Here is a 21,078-nt window from a genome sequence, read left to right as displayed (position 1 = left end):
AGGATATGAATTTCATTTTTCTTAAGGTGGCACCACTACATCTTTCATAATCCCAATTCTTAGTTTGAAATTTGAAATAATTTCTATTTCAATGGTAGTTTTGAAATGTGGGAAAACTTATTAACATTTTTTAAAAACAAATACCATATTTAAAACTGATTACATGATAAAAGATTGGTTTGAAATTTCAATTTTGTGTCTAGTCTATCTATGACATATTTAGATTTTACAAAAAGTAACTTATCTATTAAATACGACTGAATTTTATATCCTCTATAATCCTAAGACTTCCAATTTTGTGACTAATAAAACAAAACGTCTTAAAATTTTCTAAAAAAACTACTTGATATGAAAATTAAATGTTCAAGGATGAATTAGATACTTTCTAAGATCCAAAGAAGAAAATGACATAATAAACTTAAATGTTGAGGGACTTTCAATGGTCAAAATATATAATACAAATATAGACATAAAAGTTAAGAGAAATTTGACAAATAAATAAAACCAAATCAACCATAATTATTTCATTCAATTGCTTTCATATATTCTTCAAGAAACATATGTCCTTCAATTGCCTTTAATTCCCTACCCTTTCTCAAGGCAATGAATTCATAAACGGTTTGCTCTATATAACTTGACTAAAAACTCCATCTAAGAACCATAATGAACTTACTGTTACATATATCCTTCAATCTCTACAAATACATTGACCAATTAGCAAAGTTAAATATCAAAACACAAGAATTTGAAGAACATCAGCTATGACACGAGTTAACTGCCTCATTGCTGCTCTATCACTCCACACAATTTGGCTGCTACTTCTTACCAAACCGTGCAGTTCTTTAGAGCCAAAAACTTCTCCATCGTTTCCTGCCATTCTCATATTCGGCGATTCTACGGTGGATACCGGAAATAACAACTTCATTCCCACCATTTTCAAGGGCAATTACTCCCCGTATGGCAAAAATTTCCCGGGTCATCTTGCTACTGGAAGGTTCAGTGATGGAAAACTCATTCCTGATATGGTAGCTTCTAGGTTAGGGATAAAAGAACTTGTACCTCCATTTTTGGATCCAAAATTGTCAAATGATGACATAAAAACAGGGGTTAGTTTTGCATCTGCCGGCACGGGATTCGATGATCTAACTGCTGCTATATCCAAAGTCATTCCTGTGATGAAGCAAATTGATCATTTCAAGAACTACATTCAGAGGCTTCAAGGGCTTGTGGGTGTGGGTGAAAGTAAGAGGATTATTAGCAATGCTTTGGTTGTTATTAGTGCAGGAACCAATGACTTGAACATCAATTTTTATGACCTTCCCACTAGACAGTTGCAGTACAATATTAGTGGCTATCAAGATTTTCTTCAGAATAGGCTAAAAAGTTTGATCAAGGTAAATTATACAAAGGCTAAATTATAACTTTCCATTTCAGTTTATCCCTATACTCTTAAGAAAGCTTATTACGTCTTTAAACTATAATCCTATTTTCAAAAGGTTACTAAATCCTGTTTACACTCGAATCAACTAAAAATAAAGACTTTAACTCTGTTTAACAGGAAATTTACCAACTTGGATGCCGAAACATAGTGGTTGCCGGCCTCCCACCTGTTGGTTGTCTTCCCATTCAAGAGACCATAGCATTTGAGAATCCCCTAAAGCGACATTGTTTAGAAGATCAAAACTCAGATTCCATAGCCTACAATCAGAAGCTTTCAAAGCTGCTGACCAATTTACAGCCACAGCTCTCAGGAAGCAAAATTTTGTACGCAGACATTTACACCCCCCTCATCGACATGCTAAACAATCCTCAAAATTATGGTAAGTCAGTGCCCTACCACTCAAAATTTACAAAACCCATCCACTTATTGACTATAATTCAGTAAATATTAGAGCTAGAGAAATCATGTTGTGAAAACAAACTTCACCTCATTTTGTTCATCAAACAGGTTTTGAGCACACGAACAAAGGTTGCTGTGGAACTGGATTGGTGGAAGCAGGGCCTTTGTGTAATCCAAAAATCCCAACGTGTGAAAATTCATCAAAATTTATGTTTTGGGATAGCATTCATCCGACGGAAGCAGCCTACAAATTCATCGCCGAGTCACTTCTCAAGAAACTTGGAGATCCCCAGAATTGGAACTGATGGCTTCACCTGGCGGATTTTAGTTTGAAGGCTCTGGCGCTTGAAAATTGTTAGCTGATTTAGAACTATAAACTTTTTTGCTTCACTAAGCTTTAATAAAACTTTAGTTCAACAAAACATGTATATAATAGTGGTCATATTGGTGTTTCTGTCGTTACAAAAAAAGAAAAAGAAGAAGAAGAAAAAGGGAAGTAAATAGACAAAGATCAACCGACAAAAAATAAAGAGGGTAAAATATTTAGATAAAATTATGGGATAGAATATCTAATATCTAACTTTCAATCGTCGTAGAGAAAGATGAATGATGAAAGATGATGATCACTATCATTTAACTAACCTTCATACCTCTTTTTAATTTTGGTGACAAACAAAATTATAATTAAACACACTAGTAGCAAAAAAACAGAAAAAGCATGTCCACGCCACCAATATCATCGAGAAATTGACAAAAGTAGCACACTTTTTATTTTTGATTTCAAAAATATCACATTTTTAAAATTCGTAAAATTGTTTTATCAGTCAATCTCAAGCGAAATCGACCACTAGATGTTCTAAAATATGAAATTTTTTTAATTTATCATTATTTTGGTTTTTCGGGTGTATCTCAGTAGACAATTAGATTTTACTATTCTTCAAATCTTCCTAAATCTTATTTAATTTTTTTATTTTTTCAAAAAATTATTAAAACCTTTGCAAACTTTTAACCAAATCTTAACTATTTTTTTATCTTTCAGTCAATTTTTCCGACTGTTCCTTCTAAATTACCATTTTTCCTTGATGAGAGGTGGAAGAATTGATTGGCCAAAAGCAAGAAAGATACAGAGTGATGACTCGGTTGTGGTTAAGTAATGTAAAAGAAGGTTCTGGGTTGAAGAAGACAAAGGATTGGGAAAAGAAAAAGGTAATTTACAGAGAATAGTTGGGGAAATTGACAAAAGTAGCAAAAATTAGTTAAGATTTGGAAAGGTTTGAATATTTTTTAAAAAAAAAATGAAAAAGATTTGGAAAGGTTTGAATATTTTTTTAAAAAAAAATAAAAATAAACAAATAAATAAGATTGGAGATGATTTGAAAAATGGTAGAATCTCGGTCTAGAGATTATTTAGAAAACCCAAAACAACCAATAAGTTGGAAAATTTTAATATTCTAGGAAAATCTTGATCAATCACGATCGAGATTGACAAACAAATACAAAATTACCAGTTTTCCTAAAACTATACTATTGAAATGTAAAACAAAAAAAAATCAGTATTTCTCAAAATTTCCCCATGTTCTCATATGGTTCAAGTTTGTTTGAATCAATTTGAAATCCTATTTTGTGTTTTCTCTGATCAACTGGGGCACTTGTGTATCATTGGAAAAAGAATTTAGGTTCATATCACCTAGATGGAGCTCAAACTCTTAGGGATATGGAGATGACTACTCCTCTTCTTTATTAAACAAACTTCCTATTTTGTATAACTCTTACTAAGAGATGCGGCAAATCTCTAACGCAACTGAGAGGTAGGTCAACAAAGAGAGTAACCCTATCCTCTTCCAAGAAGAGTACTTTACCCAGGAAAATAGGGAATCTTCAATCTTGTTATAAAGAGAATTTTATAACAGTACAATAGCAATTAAAATTAAATAAATATATCAGTTTTCGTAATTTGCTATATATATATATATGAATTAGGAAATCTTGAAGATATATTTACAAATTATATAAATATTTTTGCAGCCGAATACAATTCACCCTTAAAGAATATGCACCCCTTTTCTTTGAAACCCCATTTTCCTCGGCTTTGCACTACTTCCAGGAGTAATCTTCTTTTGTTCTTGTGGTATGAGTTATTTTTACCCATTTTAAAGAAATTTGGGGTTCCCCATTATAATCTTTGTGGTTTCCTTTCCTCTGTTTTCAATTGATACTAAACGGAGAGTTCTTCTTTTGGGTTATAGATATAGAAATGTTGGGAACTGCGTTGCAATTTGGAGGAATCAAGGGTGAAGACCGGTTTTATATTCCGGTAAGGGCAAGAAAGAATTATAATCATCAAAAGCCTTCAAGGAGTCCTACCAAGACCGATGAAACTGAGAGCCCATCAAGTAAAGTTGATTCTTGGAACACACAAGGCCTTCAGTTCCAACACAGTGCTTCTCTAAGGAAAATGCTTAGAATCAAAGAAAGTTGATTACGTACAATCTTGAATGGTTGCCGATAAATTTTTAGTTAATGACCAAATTAGGATCATAATCTTTGTTCCATTTCTTGTGGCCCTGTAATGGCCTTCATGGTTTTTTCTGCATTTACAAGTTTTTTTGCCTCTAAGTAAATAATCCCGTCTGGGAGATTTTTGTTTCTATTTTTCTTTGGAGATCTGAATTTTTTATGATGATATTGTCTTTCTTTCCAGACAACTATGAGGGAATGGAGGACTTGTGATATTGAGTTTCAACCTTATTTCATTTCTGAATGATCTTGTTCAATATTACGCTCCATATTTGTCTGGTATCCAAATACATGGCGAAGCTGCTGCATGGAGATCAGATTCTCACGCCAGGTACTTGATCTCTAAGTGGAATATGTTAATCATCATGAGTACTTGAATTCTTTTGCTTGAAATCAAATATATATCTGTTTTTAACGAACTGTGAGTGTGAGATCTATTTTACCAAGATTTATCTTCTACTCTAGTATGGGTTTCTTTTTAGATGTGATCAAGAACTTTTCCTATCATTCTTAACGTATGAGAACATTGGTTTTCCACGAACGTGGTTCATTCTTTTGTTTCTTTATATTTGGTAGGTTGGCTTGTGAGGACAATGATCTTGATTCTTTAAGAGATACAAGCAGCAATGGAGGCATTGACAATGATTTAGGAAAAAGCTTTTAATTACTTTTCTAGAGAACAATGGGATCTCCACCATTTAGCTTGTGAAAACATTCTTAAAATGAGAAAGACGTCATTAACCGATGGACGTAAATGGTGGAAAAGGGTTTTTTTAGTGATGTGGGGATGCAAGATATCCTCGAAGTGTTTGCTCTTTCAGTTTCTTGAGCAAGGTCTTCCTTTGAAACAGGTACCCTTGACTGGTAAAGTTAGTTGGTTTTTGGTTCATTTAGTAATTATATTGTCTCATATTTTGCTATTTTGAGAACCCCATTAGTTTACTAGTATTGTTTGTGTTATGACAGATATTTCAACTTAGCTTGCCAATTTCCTGGTTTGAAAACTTTAAGAAATTGCGATCTCCTGCCAGCCAATTGGGCCTTTGTAGCATGGTGGTAAGTCTTTGGTGATTGAATGTTATTACTAGTTTTGTAAAACCTGGTATTCATGTCCTTCCCTAGAATTGTAGGTACCCTATATACCGTATACCCACTAGTCCGACCTTAAAAGATTTAGATGCTTGCTTTTTAACCTATCACTCCCTTTCCTCACCCAAAAAAGGTAATATGACATTTTTAGTTTTCTTATGGTTTGTACCTGTAACTATTTTGGTAATCTTCAATGAGGCTCCCATTCATTCATTTTATCAACTAAATGAACCCACTAACTTCTGTTGAGTCTACCATAAGATGAATTAGAACATGCAATTATATTAGAGTTCTTCCGACTTCTCACTCTCAGAAAAATGTTATTTTATTTATTTATTGTTTTTTCTTGTAACGTTTATCCTTTGTTGCTTAAAAGTTAATAGACATAGCCTATCACAGGTATGGTATATCTAAAGGACGTCGATGATATCACAGAGATCTCCCTGCCTTTTTTGGGAATGGCTTATAAGCTAAAAGCAATCAATATGAGGACAAAATGGCATCAACGAGCATCCAAAAGCAAATTCTCTCATGCAGACAGTAGATAGGTGGTTGAGGAGCCTTTACGTCAGTGATTTTCAATTCTTTTCATCTCATGGGACGTACGGAAGATGACAGGTGATAATAACAGATATGTCTACTTCTATGTTGCCCACTCCTTGGAAACTTGTTCGAGTCTATTCTCTATTTCTACACTCCCATTTTGTATATTACCTATGTTCTCACTCTTGTTAGATTCACATATAAGTATAGATGAAAGTAGAAATATTATGTTTGTACCATTTTTATATTTTTTAATATGGATTGAATAGAAAATATATTTCCTATCCAACATTAGGAGAAAGAACCATTTAAAATTTCATGAGGGAATGTGGAAAACAAGAACCAACATTCTTTTCCTCTTTTCCTCTGACGTGAAACTTTTTTGGAATAGTATTCTATTTGTGAGAGAATAGACTATAGAAAAGAAACTTTCATAGTTATCTTACTCCGTCAAAAGTTTACACCAAAATAATCCATTATGTCATTTGTTACCATACTCCTTCAGATGTGTTGCTCTCATCTTTTTGTAGTTTGCTCCAACCACATATGGTAGTTAGTACAATGGTGATAACATTTAGATCCCTCTCCGATTCTATTACTAATAGATTTTGTTATATTTCAAGTTTTATAAAAGTTTAGTTGCATACTTAGTTATTATCTTTAAAAGCGCTGTCTATTTTAATTAACCATAAAACCAATCTTTTTATTTGTATTTGTTTATTTATTTTATTGAGTACATTTTATTTAACCAAAAAAATATGGCTCAATTTTCTCTAATTTATTTTTTCCAAACCTTTTTGTTTTTTAAATGTTACTATAAATTAGAATTTCTAACCGTCGACCTAATTTGAAGGTTTTGAGATAAATTTTAATAATAAAGAAAATAAGTTTGAAAAAAAAATCTTTTTGATCCATGAGCTTTGATGATAGTGCATTTGGTTGTAAATCTCCAAATTTTGGAAAATAAGTTTTAGAGGTCATTTAAAGATAAATTAATTAAAATTGGATTAAAAAAAAAACAAATGAGTTATTTGGGAATGTGAAAAATATAAATATAGTTTTAGTATTTCCTGTGGTGTCTTTTTCTTTTTCTCTAGTCTCTCACCTCTCGTTCTCTTTTCAAAAGAACTTGAAAAAACTAACTTAGCTTCACCCATTTCTCTAAAGTTTATAGCATTGATGCCCAAAAGGGGCAAGCAACTTCTAGACGAGGAAGAGCTATGGAACAATCTTAAAATCAAAAAATAGGTTAGGCTATAGAAATTTATTGAATAGGTAAGGAAATTGAACAGCCTCTTGCTTGAAGGAAAGAACACATTTAGAGCGTTAAGTTAAACCAGATACAATTGTTTACTTTTCCATTTCTTTTCTACAAATTTAATTTGAAGGTTTTGGATTCGTGTGATTAAGTTTGTTTGGGTATTATATTGATTTTGCAATAGAGACAAAAAAAAAGAGAGAAGAGTTAGACATGTGGTGGGAAGTGAAAATCTGGTAGATGTGACTTTCGTGTGATTAATTTCCCCATTTTTCTTCTCAAAAAATATGTTGAAACAACATATTTTCCTCTCCCAGTCTCACTTCATTACTAAAGCTAGCTAGATGGTAGCCACTTTGCTTCTAATATCAACCATTCTTAGGCATAATCCAATACATCCTTTTCTTAAAGGATTTGGATGCTTTCTTTTTAACACATCATTCCCTTTGCACACCCACAAGAGATAATGACATTCTTAGTTTTCTACTGGTTTTCTGTCACTAATTCTTTGTTAATCTTCAAGATATGTGTGTCTCTAGCTTGCATTCACACATTGATTTCTAATGAGATTACCATAAGGATGAATTAGAATAAGCAATCTTGGTCGTTACCCGTTTTTCCAACATCTCACTCTCATAAGAATGCTATTTTTGTCCTTTCTATTACTTTTATCCGTCTTTTTGATGGAACTTGTTGTTATTAGTCAAGTACAAGTCAACTATATAATAACTGATTGTTCATAGAAAGACCCTTTCCCTGTGGTTGCTTGTCCTAACCAGTTGATGCAAACTTTTTCTTTAACTGCCTCCATGAAATATATTCTCAAAAAGAACAAATCACTCGAAATCAAAATGTGTCTTACCAGTATTTGGTGCATGTCTAATAGTCGAAAAGGGTACGAGGATTTTGGTAGTTCATGTAGGCCGCATGGAAGTAGAAACATATTTTGAGTCATTTCTTGTCATCTCCAATATGTCCCATATGATGCAAAGATATCGAGTTGAAGGCTCCTCAACCACTTATCTGCAGCTTGCATGAGAGTTTTTTGTTTAATGCTCCTTGACGCCATTTTGCCCCCATATCGATCATTTCAGGTTATAAGAGTTATTCCATATACAGGAAGGAGAGTTATTCCATATAAGAGTTATTCCATATACAGGAAGGAGACCCTTCCGGTGACATCAATATCCTTTGGATATATCATTACTAGTGGCAGGCTCTTTCTATTACCTGTGAAGCAGTGAAAACAATCAACACTTGTGGAGAATAAGCCAAATTAACGATCCTTAAACAACAGAAGGAAAATTGGATTTCTGCAGACAATGGTGGCTAGTGAATGAGATAGGCTCAAGTACGAAAGGGCTCAAGTACGTAAGAGCTCTAGATGAAGCAGAAGCAAATCATCTATTTAGTTCAGGACAAACAAATGTTAAGTCTACTAGTAATTAGTTGAAGTAATTAAAATTTTCTTCAGTAGAGCAGAGGCTTAAAAGATGAGCAGAAAAGCAATGAATAAGCTCCAAAACGAAATGTACAAGGAGTTGGTGAAAAATAACATTTGATGTGTTATTCACATCCTGCAAAATTTGAAAAGTTACTCGAACTCTTGGATAAAGTTTCACCGAGAGTGGTAAGGACATGAAGAAGAATGAACACAAGCCTACATCCGGTTTATTAGACAGACGATGGAGATATTGTATACACATGAGAAATAATGTTATCTTAATTCTACCATTATCCATGATTTAACAAAATATAACTCCATAGGTAATGTAAGCACCAGTGCATATGTTTGTCAGCAAGAGACTGAGAAGGATTACAACATACCTTTGACATGGGCAATCATAGGGAAAGGGTCTTTCTTTGAACAATCAATTATTCGGTTGACCAGTACTTGGCTAATAACAACAAGCTTCATCAATAAGACGGATAAAAGTACTAGAAAAGAAAAAATAGTATTCTTATGAGAGTGGAGATGTTAGAAAAACAGGTAATGACCATGATTGCTTGTTCTAATTCATCTTTATGGCAATCTCAACAGAAATTAATGTGTGAATGCAAGCTAGAGAATACATATCTTGAAGATTAACGAAAAATTAGCAACAGAAAACCAGTAGAAAATAAGAATGTCATATCATCTCTTGTGGGTGTGGAAAGGGAATGATGTGTTAAAAAGAAAACATCCAAATCCTTTAAGAAAACTATGTATTGGATTATGAGTAAGAATGGTTTATATTAGAAACGAAGTAGCTACCATCTAGCTAGCTTTAGTAATGAAGTTAGACTGTGAGAGCAAATATGTTGTTTTCAGCTATTTACAGAGAAGAAAAACGAGGAAATTATTGTCACATCTACCGATTTTTCACTTCCCACCACATGTCTAACTATTCTCTCTCTTTTTCCGTCTCTATGGCAAAATCAATATAATACCCAAACAAACTCAATCACACGAATCCAAAACCTACAAATTAAATTTGCAGAAAAGAAATGGAAAAGTAAACAATTGTATCTAGTTTAACTTAACGCTCTAAATGTGTTCTTTCCGCCAAGCAACAAGCTGTTCAATTTCCTTACCTATTCAATAAATTTCTATAGCCTAACCCATTTTTTGATTTTAAGATTGTTCCATAGCTCTTCCTCATCCCGAAGTTTCTTGCCCCTTTTGTGCGTCAATGCAATAAACCTTGGAGAAATGGGTGTGGCTAAGTTAGGTTTTTCCGGTTCTTTTGAAAGATTTGGGAACAAAAATTGAGGAGAGGAGAGAAGAGACAACGAGGGGTAAGAGACCGGGGAAAAAGAAAGACACCGCAGAAAATACTAAAAATATATTTATATTTTTCACATTCCCAAATAACTCAATTTGGTTAATCTAAATTTAATTAATTTATCTTTAAACGACCTTTAAAACTAATTTCTTAAAATTGGAGACTAACGACCAAATGCACTTGATCATCAAAACTCATGGATCAAAAAAGATGTTTTTTTCAAACTTGTTTTCTTTGGAGTTGGAGAGGATGGATCTGAATGTTATCATTGTGATATTTGTACTTGGGTATTTTTCCTGTTTTACTAACTACCATATAAGGTTGGAGCAAACTACAAAAAGATGAGGGCAACACATCTAAAAGAGAAAAAGTAACAAGTGGCATAATAGGTTATTCTGGTGTAAACTTTTGATGGGGTAAGATAACTATGAAAGTTTCTTTTCTATAGTCCAATTTCTCACAAAAAGAATTACTATTCCAAGAAGGTTTCACGTCAATCAAGGAAGGAAAAGAATGTTGATTCACATTTTCCACGTTCCCTTATGAATATTTTAAATGGTTCAACTTTATCCAATGTTGCATGGGGAATATGATTCCTATTCCATCCATGTTCAAAAATATAAAAATGTTGCAAAGATGATATTTCTACTTTCATCTATACTTATATGTAAATTTAAAAAGTGTAAAAACATAGGTAATATACATACAGTAGCAAGGTTGTACTTCTTCATGTTTACAAAACCAGAGAAACAATTGATAGGAGTGTAGAAATAGAGAATAGCTTTGCTCAAGTTTCCAAGGAATAAGCAACATAGAAGTAGACATATATATATATATATGTTGAGTCATCACCTGTCATTTCCTGTATGTCCCATGAGATGAAAAGAATTGAAAATCAAGTTTACTGACCTGAAGGCTCCTCAACCACTTATCTGCTGCATGAGAGAATTTGCTTTTGGATGCTCTTTGATGTCATTTTGCCCTCATATTGAATGTTTTTAGCTTATAAGAAGCCATTCCAAAAATAGGTGGGGAGATCTTTGTGATATCATCGATGTCCTTTGGACATACCATACTGGCGGTAGGTTATGTCTATTACCTGTTAAGCAACAAAAGGATAAAAGTTACAAGAAAAAACAATAAATAAATAAAACACCATTTGTGTGAGAGTGGGAAGTCAAAAGAACTCTAGCATATTTACATGTTCTAATTCATCTTACGGTAGGCTCAGCAGAAGTTAATGGGTTCGTTGAGTTGACAAAATGAATGAATGGGAGCCTAGAGATCACATGCATTGAAGATTACCAAAAAAGTTACAGGCACAAACCAGAAGAAAACTAAGAATGTCCTATTACCTTTTTTGGGTGTGGAAAAAGAGTAACATGTTAAAAAGTAAGCATCCAAATCTTTTAAGGTCCGACTAGTGGGTATACGATTGATAGGGTACCTACAATTGGAGGAAATGAATGCCATGTTTTACATAATTATTAACAACATTCAATCTCCAAAGACTTACCACCACCATTCTACAAAGGCCCAACTAGCGGGAAAGATACCACAACTTCTTAAAGTTTTCAAACCAGGAAATTGGTAAGCTAAGTTTAAATATCTGTCACAAACAATACCAGTAAACTAATAGAGTTCTCAAAATAGCAAAATGTGAGACAATATAATTACTAAATGAAGCAAGAAGAAACCACCTAGCATTATCAACCAATGGTATATATTGAAAAGGAGGATCTTGCTCAAGAAACTGAAAGAGCAAACCACTCCGAGGATATCCTGCATCCCCACATCACTCAAAAAAAACCCTCCTGCACCGTTTTACGTTCATTGGTTAAAGAAGTCTTTCTCATTTTCAGCAGGTTTTCACAAGCTAAATGGTGGATGATCCCACTGTTCTCTAGAAAAGTTAAAGCTTCTTTCTAAATCATAGTCAATGCTTCCATTGCTGCTTGTATCTCTAAAAGAATCAAGACCATTGTCCTCACAAGCCAAATAAAAATAAAATAGATTGGCTTTTTTTGGTTCACATATATTCTAGTTGGACAAATATAAACTTTATATTAAGTTTCTTATAAATGCACCATTACAGTTCAGTACAAGGTAACTAGGAACTTCTAAATTATTATCTATTATATAATTCTTTTACTGACTTAGGCATCGTAGCCTTTTTCCTTGTTTTGCAGGTATAATACACCATTATGGTTCCGAATGAGGTAACTAAGAGCTTCTAACTTATTTTCTATTCTATAATTCTCTTACTAACTTACGCATCGGAGCCCATTTTCTTTGTTATGCAGGTTCTCTCTTCAAATTAAAATTTACTATTGCTGTCACGTGAATGTCATGTATATTTTCCTTAAAATGTCGCATGAATGCCAAACTATTAAAGAATTGGTTGTGCATTACAATATTATCATTCAACAAAACACAAACAGAAAACATAGCAGTTTACACACAAGAAGAACATAGAACACAAAAGAAGGATTGGTGATAAGAAACACACACACAACCAAGCAAGCTATTATGAAATGGATGGTTGTTCAGCAATTTGGGAAAGGAGTTCCTTAATCATTAGCTACTTTTCTTGCATTTTGGGGAATTAACAAAGTTCTTAAGAAAGGGGTTGCTGAGGTAACCACAGAGACAGGGCTTTTGCTCTTTGATCTTGCTGCAACCTTGGTTTGATGGTGGAGTTCCTGATATGATTGAATTCATACAACTACAAGAACTCATTTGCATTGAATTGCATACCACTTGATCTGCTGCTTCCACCATTTTACTTCATTTGAGTTTGATATCGATAATATCACTCCTACTATCATTAGGATTATCCCAATTCTTGATGCCTTCATCTTTTCTTTTAGCACTCTTCTTGATGATTCTTTGGGTTTGTGTGCGTGTGGGGTTTAAAAAAGGTTTGCCACTTGAAACTTGAAGTTGAACACTTGGGTGAATTGCAGAAAGATGAATGCAACTGAAGATGGACTCAAGTAGTTTTTAAATGTTTTTGAGTTTTTTTCTTTTATGTGGTTGAAATGGACCGCAAAAAGATGAATGCAGCCCATGATACACTTGAGTATTGTTTATTTGGGAAACATCAATGTTTGTTATAATCCAAGGACATATCTAGATGAGGAGGAAAGTAAGTTGTACATTTTGAATTCCATGTTAAAGTCGTTGGCAATTGTGAGTGTTTTGGACAATAAGTGATAGTTGTTTATCTATAGGTCTATAACAAATCAAAATGTAAGGAGTTGATAAGTCAAAATTGATGTTAACACGTGGCAGAGCCCACAATTAATTTAAGAACTCCTTTAGCCAAACAAGAGGTGAAGTTCAAATAAAACGGTCACCATTCCTCGACAATTTGACCATGTGTGGTCATTTGACAGAACTACTTGTGGATGTGCAGCAATAAATCAGATGGATAGGAAGATACGATCAAGATCTACATCTATAAGGTATGAAGGCTGATGAATATTGGAAAAAAGTACTAAGGTATTTACCCATATTTATTTAATACAAAGATCAAAATTCTAAATTACCCAAAAAAACGAGGGAAAATAAACTCACAATGCAATGTTATCCCCATGAAGGAAACCACCATGGCCTCTGGACTTTGTGAACTTGTACACAGCACCAGAAACTACATTCCAAACTATAATCAGATCACAGTTACCATATTACTTCCGATGTTAGGTTTATGGGACTTTAGCCTTTTTGATAACACCATTTAATTTTTAGTTTTTGTAAAATTGTGATTGCGTTCTTCGTAAAAGAACCATTTGAATTTATATATAAATTTCAAAAACAAAAACAAATTTAATCTTCTTTGATAGCTATTTGAGTTTTTGAAAAGCGTGCTTGTTTTTTTTTTACTGTGAAGTTCAATCTGTTTTAAGGAAAGATTTGAATTCATAGCTAACTTTCAAACACAATAAACCTGTTCTTTTAGGTATTGTTTGGTAACTATTAAACCACCAATTCACCCGAAAGCTTAAGTTGGTGGTTGAAGAGAAATTTAATTATATATCACTAACACTCTCCCTCACTTGTGAGCTTGAAATGTTTGAAAGGTGAAAGGCCCAAAAGATGGAAATTAATTTTTAATTGGGTTGAAAACAACAATGCAGGGGCTCTTTAGACCACCCGCTTCGATACCATAATAAACCACAAATGCACCCAAAAGCTTAAGTTGGTGGTTGAAGGGAAATTTAATTATATCACTAACAGTAACCATGTTATTTTTTGTTTTTAAAACTTAAGCTATTGATTCACCTCAAAATTTCTTCATTTGTTATCTACTTTTTACGAATAGTTTAAAAAATGAAGCAAAAATTTGAAAACTAAAAAACATAGCTTTTAAAAGTTGTTTTTATTTTTAAATGTGGTTAAACCATCCTACATAATAAGATGTAAACCATTGTAAGAGATGGGGAGCAAATAGGCTTAATTAGCAAAATCAAAAAACCAAAAGACAAAATGGTTACCAAAACAAACCCTAGTTTTAAAATTTTAGGTTGGATTTTGAAAACACACCTAAAAAGTAGATAGCAAACTAAAGAAATTCATAGGCAAGGCTAGCAGTGTTCACAAGTTTAATTTAAAAAAACAATTAGTTTTAGATGGGGAATATATATATATATATATAGTTTTTTAAGTAGTTAAGAAAACAAAGATACTGGTTATTAAACAGGACATTGATGAATCAAAGTTCAAGATATGGGGATGGGCTGAGAATACCTTCATAAGCCCCGTTGCAGGGATGAGAAGGACTTACACTTTACTATGTAACTTTTCAAGAACTTGGATAGCTTCTTCTGTGTCATATCCCTCGTTAGCATCCAGGACAAATTCACAATCAGGATGGACCATTCTGATGCACTGAAGAACTTCAATATCAGATTTTAGATCCTTTCCCACCTTCAGCTTCAACGTCTAGAATCCCTTATCGCGATATTTTGCAGTTAATTTGGCAGCATTAGAAGCAGAAGTAAGGAATCTGCATAAATAAAATGGATCAGAGTAGTTCTACGACAATCTTTTGACTTACTTCTCACTGATATAATTTGAATTTTTATTTATCCTCATATATACTATGATTACCGCGATAAAACCAAGAGTTCATTGCAGTTCATGATTAAAAATAAAATTTCCAGCAATATACGAATTGTAAAAGAACCCCACTAGATGATCATCCAAAATAAAAATTAAAACCAATGAAGTGTCTGGAATTTCAAACATGCGTTCACTGGGAGATAAAAGGAGACTTACTGTTATATCAGTGGTTATACTGTCTGGAACTCCACCAAATAGTTTTCAAAGCGGCATTGCTGTTAGCAATAGCATCAATCAAGGCCATCTCGACTTCTGCTCTAACCTTCAATAGTATAGATGATAAACAATCTTTAAAAAAACATGGACTTAAAGCTCGAGTCCTTTTTGTACCATTTGGTTTATGGTTTCTAAAAGTTAAGTTTATAAACACTCATCTCGCCTATGACTTTCTTTGTTTTGTTATCTATTTCTAAACCATATTCTTAAAAATCATGCCAAGTTTGGAAGAAAAAAAGTTCTTACAAAGTTGTTTTTAAAATATGACTAAGAATACAAATGTTATATGGTGTGAACATATGTTAGGAGTGTTCCAAAAACAAAACCACTAAGGTTGATATCCAAAGTGAGATGACTAGAGGTTTCGTTGTCTTTATCAAAATAAACACAACTTTCAAAAACCAAATCATCAGGCCTCAGGGATTGTTTTTATAAATACAGGGCATTCCAAGCATTACGTCATGAAGCCAATGCAACAAAATTCTTATACGTAAGAAAATTTTTATCTCAAGATAAGGTATTCACTATTCCTGATGAAGTAAGGTAACACCAATTCTTGTTAATGCATCGCATTTGACAGGTTGAGTAACGAAAAAAGAAAAATGAAGTAAAAAATCAAAATCCGATGAGTTAATAGATTACAACTCACAGAAGCAAATTGATGCCCAGGAAGAGTCTCGCTGATCTGCATCATCGCGGAGCCCAAAGTACTCGGTGGTTCTCTGTGGCAATAACTCACAGACCTCCTCGGCCTTGGCCAGGGCGGTAGGCTGATATTCTGCAGTGACAAATGGATACCGATATTTTCCTCTTCCGGTGGCTCCGAGAGTGGAAGAAGGGAGGATATATCGGATTTGAATTGGAGAAAGAAGCAAGTGGGTGAGAGTGTTGAGAAGGAAGGATATTGGAAGGGAGAGTTGGTGGATTTCGAGCTCCGTCGCTGTTCAAGGATCGGGAGGCGACGGGAAGAGCAAAGAATTGGCTTTTATGGTTGTTTCGTTCTAACTGTAAATTAATTTATATATTTTGTAACTTTTTCTTCTAATCGAAAAATATGATGAAAAATAGAATTAGAGAACATGGTGAAATATTTTGTTAATTTTTCTATTTTTGAGAAGAAAATCTTAATTATATGAAATTTTATAATTTAATTAGTGGATGGAAATTTTGATGTATGGTTTATGTCTATTCTTAAAATTATACCATATTAAAAAGGCATGCAGCATAATACCCTTTTAAAATTTGGTTAATTCAAAGTTTGCAGCCCAACTAAAATTTACATGTTATTGAAGGGTAGTGAAGTGATCAAATTTTCATATTACCCCAATTACAAAGAAGAAAGAAGTAGGAGATCTAACTGCAATACCGTTGATGGGAGGTAGAAGAATTGATAAGGTAGAAACAAGAAAGAAAGGGAGTGGTGGCCTTTGCTATGACTGTGTAATGTGAAAGAAGGTTTTGGGTGGAAGAAGAGAATGATTAAGAAAAGGAAAATTGACAATTTACAAGAATTAGTTGGAACAATTGGTAAAAGTAGTAAAAAAGATTAAAATAAATAAATAAGATTGTAGATGATTTGAAAAATGGTAGAATCTGAATTTAATTGTCCACGGAGATGCACCGAGAAAACTCAAAACTTATCGGAAAATTTTAATATTTTAAGAAATTTCGACAATCTCAACCGAGATTGACCAAGAAAAAAAGGATTACGAATTTTCCCAAACTGTGCTACTTGTGAAATGTAAAACAAAAAAAAGACATTATTTCTCAAAATTTCTCAATATCATTGTCGGACACTAGAAAAGTTCTTTAAATCAAATAAGCATAAATTGAAATGTTAAAAGATTCATTTCTTAAAATGGAAAAAGTTTAATCCACGAATCCTCGTAACTATTGTACTCCAAAAGTAAATAAATAAAAATTCCATCGAAACCAATATACATGCTCAAAAACCATGTTAGAAAATATTTTAGGAAAACAGAAATTTCTCAATTAAATAAATAACAATTGAATTAGGGTTTAAAACTCCTTGTAATTATATTTATGGGATTGAGGCACGTTTATGATATAAGTCATCGATGTGTTTTCATTACACTAAATTATTTTTAACTCCATTTCAAAGATACAATAATCTTTCTAGAGACTTTGTATTGCAATTATACTTAGTTACGAAATTTCATTGCTTGTATGTTCAAAATCATATTACCAAAACGGAGAAAAAGAGACATCTTGTTTTTTCAGAAAAGCAACGATGAAAGTTTTTGTCTCTCATCATCTCACAACTAAGTAAGTTCTTCTCTCATATAGAAGATTACTCAAATTACATATAGTTGTCATTTCACTTCCTATTTTAAAATAAACATTAAGAGTGTTTGATTCTCCAACATAAGTTGAGTTGTTATATTTTACCAACTCACCTCAACTATCCCTTTTTCGAATGTTTTCAATGGCACCACCTATGACCATTGTTGGTGACTATCATTGTCACACTTCGAGAACCAACTTCGTGCTCAAACAACCACCTCCGATGAAAACTCTAGCAACCAACTCTGGGCTCTGACCACCATTTTTAATAACACTCCGGTGACCAACTCCAACACCGACGACTAATTTTCAGCATTAGCAATCACCACCAATGACAACTTTGATGGCCTAGGGATTTGACCAACTATGATGTCCAACTTTAAGCTCTGGCAACTACCTCTAACAGCAGACTATGATATCAACTTTTGCAACCACTTTCGAGCAAGCAACTTTGATGACCAACTTCAGTCTTCGACAACCACCTTTGAATGACAAATTTCGCAACCAACTCTAATACCACCTTGTCATGCGACCCAATTCAGGCTTTGGTTGCCTCCAATTACAAACTTCAGTAAAAATCAGCTTCAATAATAAACTGCAACAACCACTTTTGACAAATCACATGAGCTTATCTAACAATTTTAAAAACAGAAATAGCCCACAAGTCTACAATAGAAAATACCAAAAATGCCCCAGTTAACACGTGATTAATCAACCACACGCACATGCGAGTAATCTTCTTCTAGTGTACTACAATCTAATGAATAATATATTATTGTTTAGGTCATGATACACGATTATGTAGTTCTTTTTTAACGATGTGTTGACCATGCTAAACGATAGTGTTGATCATGAAAAACGATCATTGATTATGGTTGGCGATTGTGCTTTAAAAACTTCAAATCTAACTATCGTGTTGACCATTCTAAACGATTGTGTTAACTATGGTAAGTGATCATTTAGATCATTTTAAACAATGGAAAAAAGGCTTCGAATTTAAATGATTATGTTGACCATGGTAAACGATTGTGTTGACAATTGTAAACATCATGTCAAAATAATAATTAGACGATCTTGATATTCTCGAATATGAGAAAAATGAAGTAACTTAAAAGAATCTTGTCGAAAACGGTAAAGATAAAATAGAAAATCTAAACGAGAAAATAAAAACTGGAAGAGGAGATGAAGAAATATAGAAGAGAAAATGAATAAATTGCAAAGAAGAAGAAGAAAGAGAAGTGACGAATCATTCACAATATTCAAAGACAAATCTGTAATTTATCAAAATATTGTATCAACTTCATGGACTTTTACTTTTTATTACACGATCCATAAATATTTTTGTATTTTGTTACATTTACGAAAACTAACCAAAGTTTCATGTACGCCAAAATTACACCATAGTTTCCAAATTTAATTTTATGTTTCCGTTAATGTGAACCACATATTTTTTACATTGTTTTTTAGCATTGGACAACTAATTTTGTTTGAATGATTTCCAAGGACTCGAACTCTTTCGTAGAAAATTTTTGTTTAAAATTTTTAAAACTCTTGTGTGAGGAAAGTAAATCAATGTTTGTTTGGAATTATTTAAAAAAAAATTATCTTTTAAAATGTATCGCATATTTAAACATTTTTATAAAAACACATATGTATTTGAAAATTTCGTTTAAAAGTAGTTTAATGTAAAAGTTTGTTTGATTTGTTATATGCTAAAATTGTTTTCATTGATTTCAAAGTACAATAATAAAATAATTTTCTTATAGAGGTTAGGGTTGGAGATGGCAAGCAACGATTGCCAGAAAACGATGACCAAACGTTGGCGGCAGCAATCGATAGAAGTTAATCGACAATAGTTACTAGAAAAGGATTGTAGATAGTTTGTCAACGAAAGTTGTCCAAAAGCAACCAATAAAGGTTGACTAGTAACAATTGTTGGAAAAATAATCGCCTATTGTTGGTCATAAGTGATCTCCGAAGACGGTGGTCAAAAGTTGCCCAAAGTAATTGCTAAAAAACCATGAATGAGAGTTGGTTGATCATGGTCATTGAAAGATGGTGACTAGAAATTAGCCAATGACACTTGCTGGAAAACGATAACGAGAAGTTGGTCGTGTCAAACGACAATAGGCTATATATTAAATGCATTGGTTAATCACAATCACAAATGGTAAAGAAAAATAATAAATAAATATAAACATATTAAAAAAATATATAAAAATAGACTAACATTTTTGTATGAGTAAATTATAGAAGAATAGGAAAACAATTAAAACAACTAATCTAAATTCAACAAAGATGATGTTGTTACTAGACAGTTTTTTCCTCTGAGGGTTATGAACAATTGTCTCTTTAAGTTGGACAAATTACTAACATATGTGACTGTAACACTTCAATCACAATGAACACTGCAACATCTCCTATATAGAATAGTTCATTGAATAATTTAAATAACAATTTCTTTTGTATGTTTCGTGTATATTTAGACGGATAAGATAATTATATAATAGACTACTTGTGATAATTCAAATGATCACACTTTGTATTAAGTTTAATCAATCACATTAAAAAAAAATGAAAAAGATGTATCACATCATTGCTTAAAGAGCAGACCTACTTAACTTAACCACTGTCGCCCTCTTTCAAGTCAAGTCATCCAATAGTCGACTTTAATACCATAACCGTTCTAGTCAAAATATTCGAAACGAACCTCCAAATTGAATCAAACAAGACCTCATAGGATTCTTTTCCCATGCATAGTAGACTATATGTTCATTTTTTTTTTCAAACCAATGTTAGTAAAATAGATGAAATTTCTACATTTGTATATATGAATTATAATAAAATATATATTGTTATGATGTCACCAAATTTATACTAAAAAAATCACTGAATTTGCAACTCCTGTGTGAAATTAGATTCTAGTATAGGAAACTAACTCATAACCACCATAACATTGTTACAAATAATATACTTCAATTTTTAAAATTAAATAACCTTGTAACCACCTTCATTCTCACTTATTTAAACTGTCTCCTATCCAATCCAACAATCTCCATTTTTCACAAACATCTTCTCTCAACTCATATATTTCTGTTCTCATCAAATAGTAAGTTTATGTAGTTTATGTTCATCTTTGTTACTGATTCAACTAATATATTTGAAAAGGCAAACCTCCGTTTAAATCTCAAACATCGATAAACTCAAGACGTTTTTATGATACATGTATTTGAATTATTTGAATTTCAATGATAAATTGATAATGCACATTTTGTTATTTTATTATTCACACGGACTTTTTTTTTTCAGTAACACTAAGATTCGAGACATTTAATAGAGAATTTTTAAAACATTAAAGGTCAAATAGAGATATATAAAATATTAAGAACTAAGTTAGAGAATTACTTATGGGAACTATTCCA

The 21,078-nt window shown here is 32.6% G+C and overlaps 1 protein-coding gene and 1 long non-coding RNA gene across 16 annotated transcripts; one reads left to right on the top strand and one right to left on the bottom strand.

Moving 5' to 3' along the window:
- Positions 1-499: 499 nt before the first annotated feature.
- LOC103501098 (uncharacterized) lies at positions 500-16,415 on the bottom strand. 15 transcript variants are annotated; one of them, XR_007815545.1, is made up of 11 exons: positions 16,002-16,415; positions 15,293-15,398; positions 14,799-15,020; positions 13,592-13,664; positions 11,713-11,826; positions 11,529-11,621; positions 11,368-11,459; positions 11,214-11,290; positions 1,928-11,111; positions 1,568-1,654; positions 500-1,170 (listed from the first exon to the last, which is right to left on the bottom strand). It is a non-coding gene; the product is annotated as an uncharacterized LOC103501098 (long non-coding RNA). The 15 variants fall into 15 exon arrangements; XR_007815544.1 differs by lacking the exon at positions 11,713-11,826; XR_007815547.1 differs by lacking the exons at positions 11,214-11,290; positions 11,713-11,826.
- LOC103501132 (GDSL esterase/lipase At2g30310-like) lies at positions 762-2,145 on the top strand. The gene is made up of 3 exons (XM_017047441.2): positions 762-1,394; positions 1,559-1,820; positions 1,949-2,145. The coding sequence occupies exons 1-3, from the start codon at positions 762-764 to the stop codon at positions 2,143-2,145; spliced, it is 1,092 nt and encodes a 363-aa protein (XP_016902930.2).
- Positions 16,416-21,078: the final 4,663 nt, after the last annotated feature.

Source organism: Cucumis melo, chromosome 11 (genome assembly GCF_025177605.1).
Source record: "Cucumis melo cultivar AY chromosome 11, USDA_Cmelo_AY_1.0, whole genome shotgun sequence".
NCBI lineage: Eukaryota > Viridiplantae > Streptophyta > Magnoliopsida > Cucurbitales > Cucurbitaceae > Cucumis > Cucumis melo.
The sequence above is the reverse complement of the archived record's forward strand: the minus strand, read 5'-3'. Positions and strand labels throughout refer to the sequence as shown.

Excerpts from the sequence above, each read along its gene's own strand:
- LOC103501132 (XM_017047441.2), top strand. The coding sequence starts at position 762 with ATGACACGAGTTAACTGCCTCATTGCTGCTCTATCACTCCACACAATT. Across the intron at positions 1,395-1,558 it reads GGCTAAAAAGTTTGATCAAG|GAAATTTACCAACTTGGATG; the intron begins GTAAATTATACA and ends TCTGTTTAACAG. Across the intron at positions 1,821-1,948 it reads AAACAATCCTCAAAATTATG|GTTTTGAGCACACGAACAAA; the intron begins GTAAGTCAGTGC and ends TTCATCAAACAG.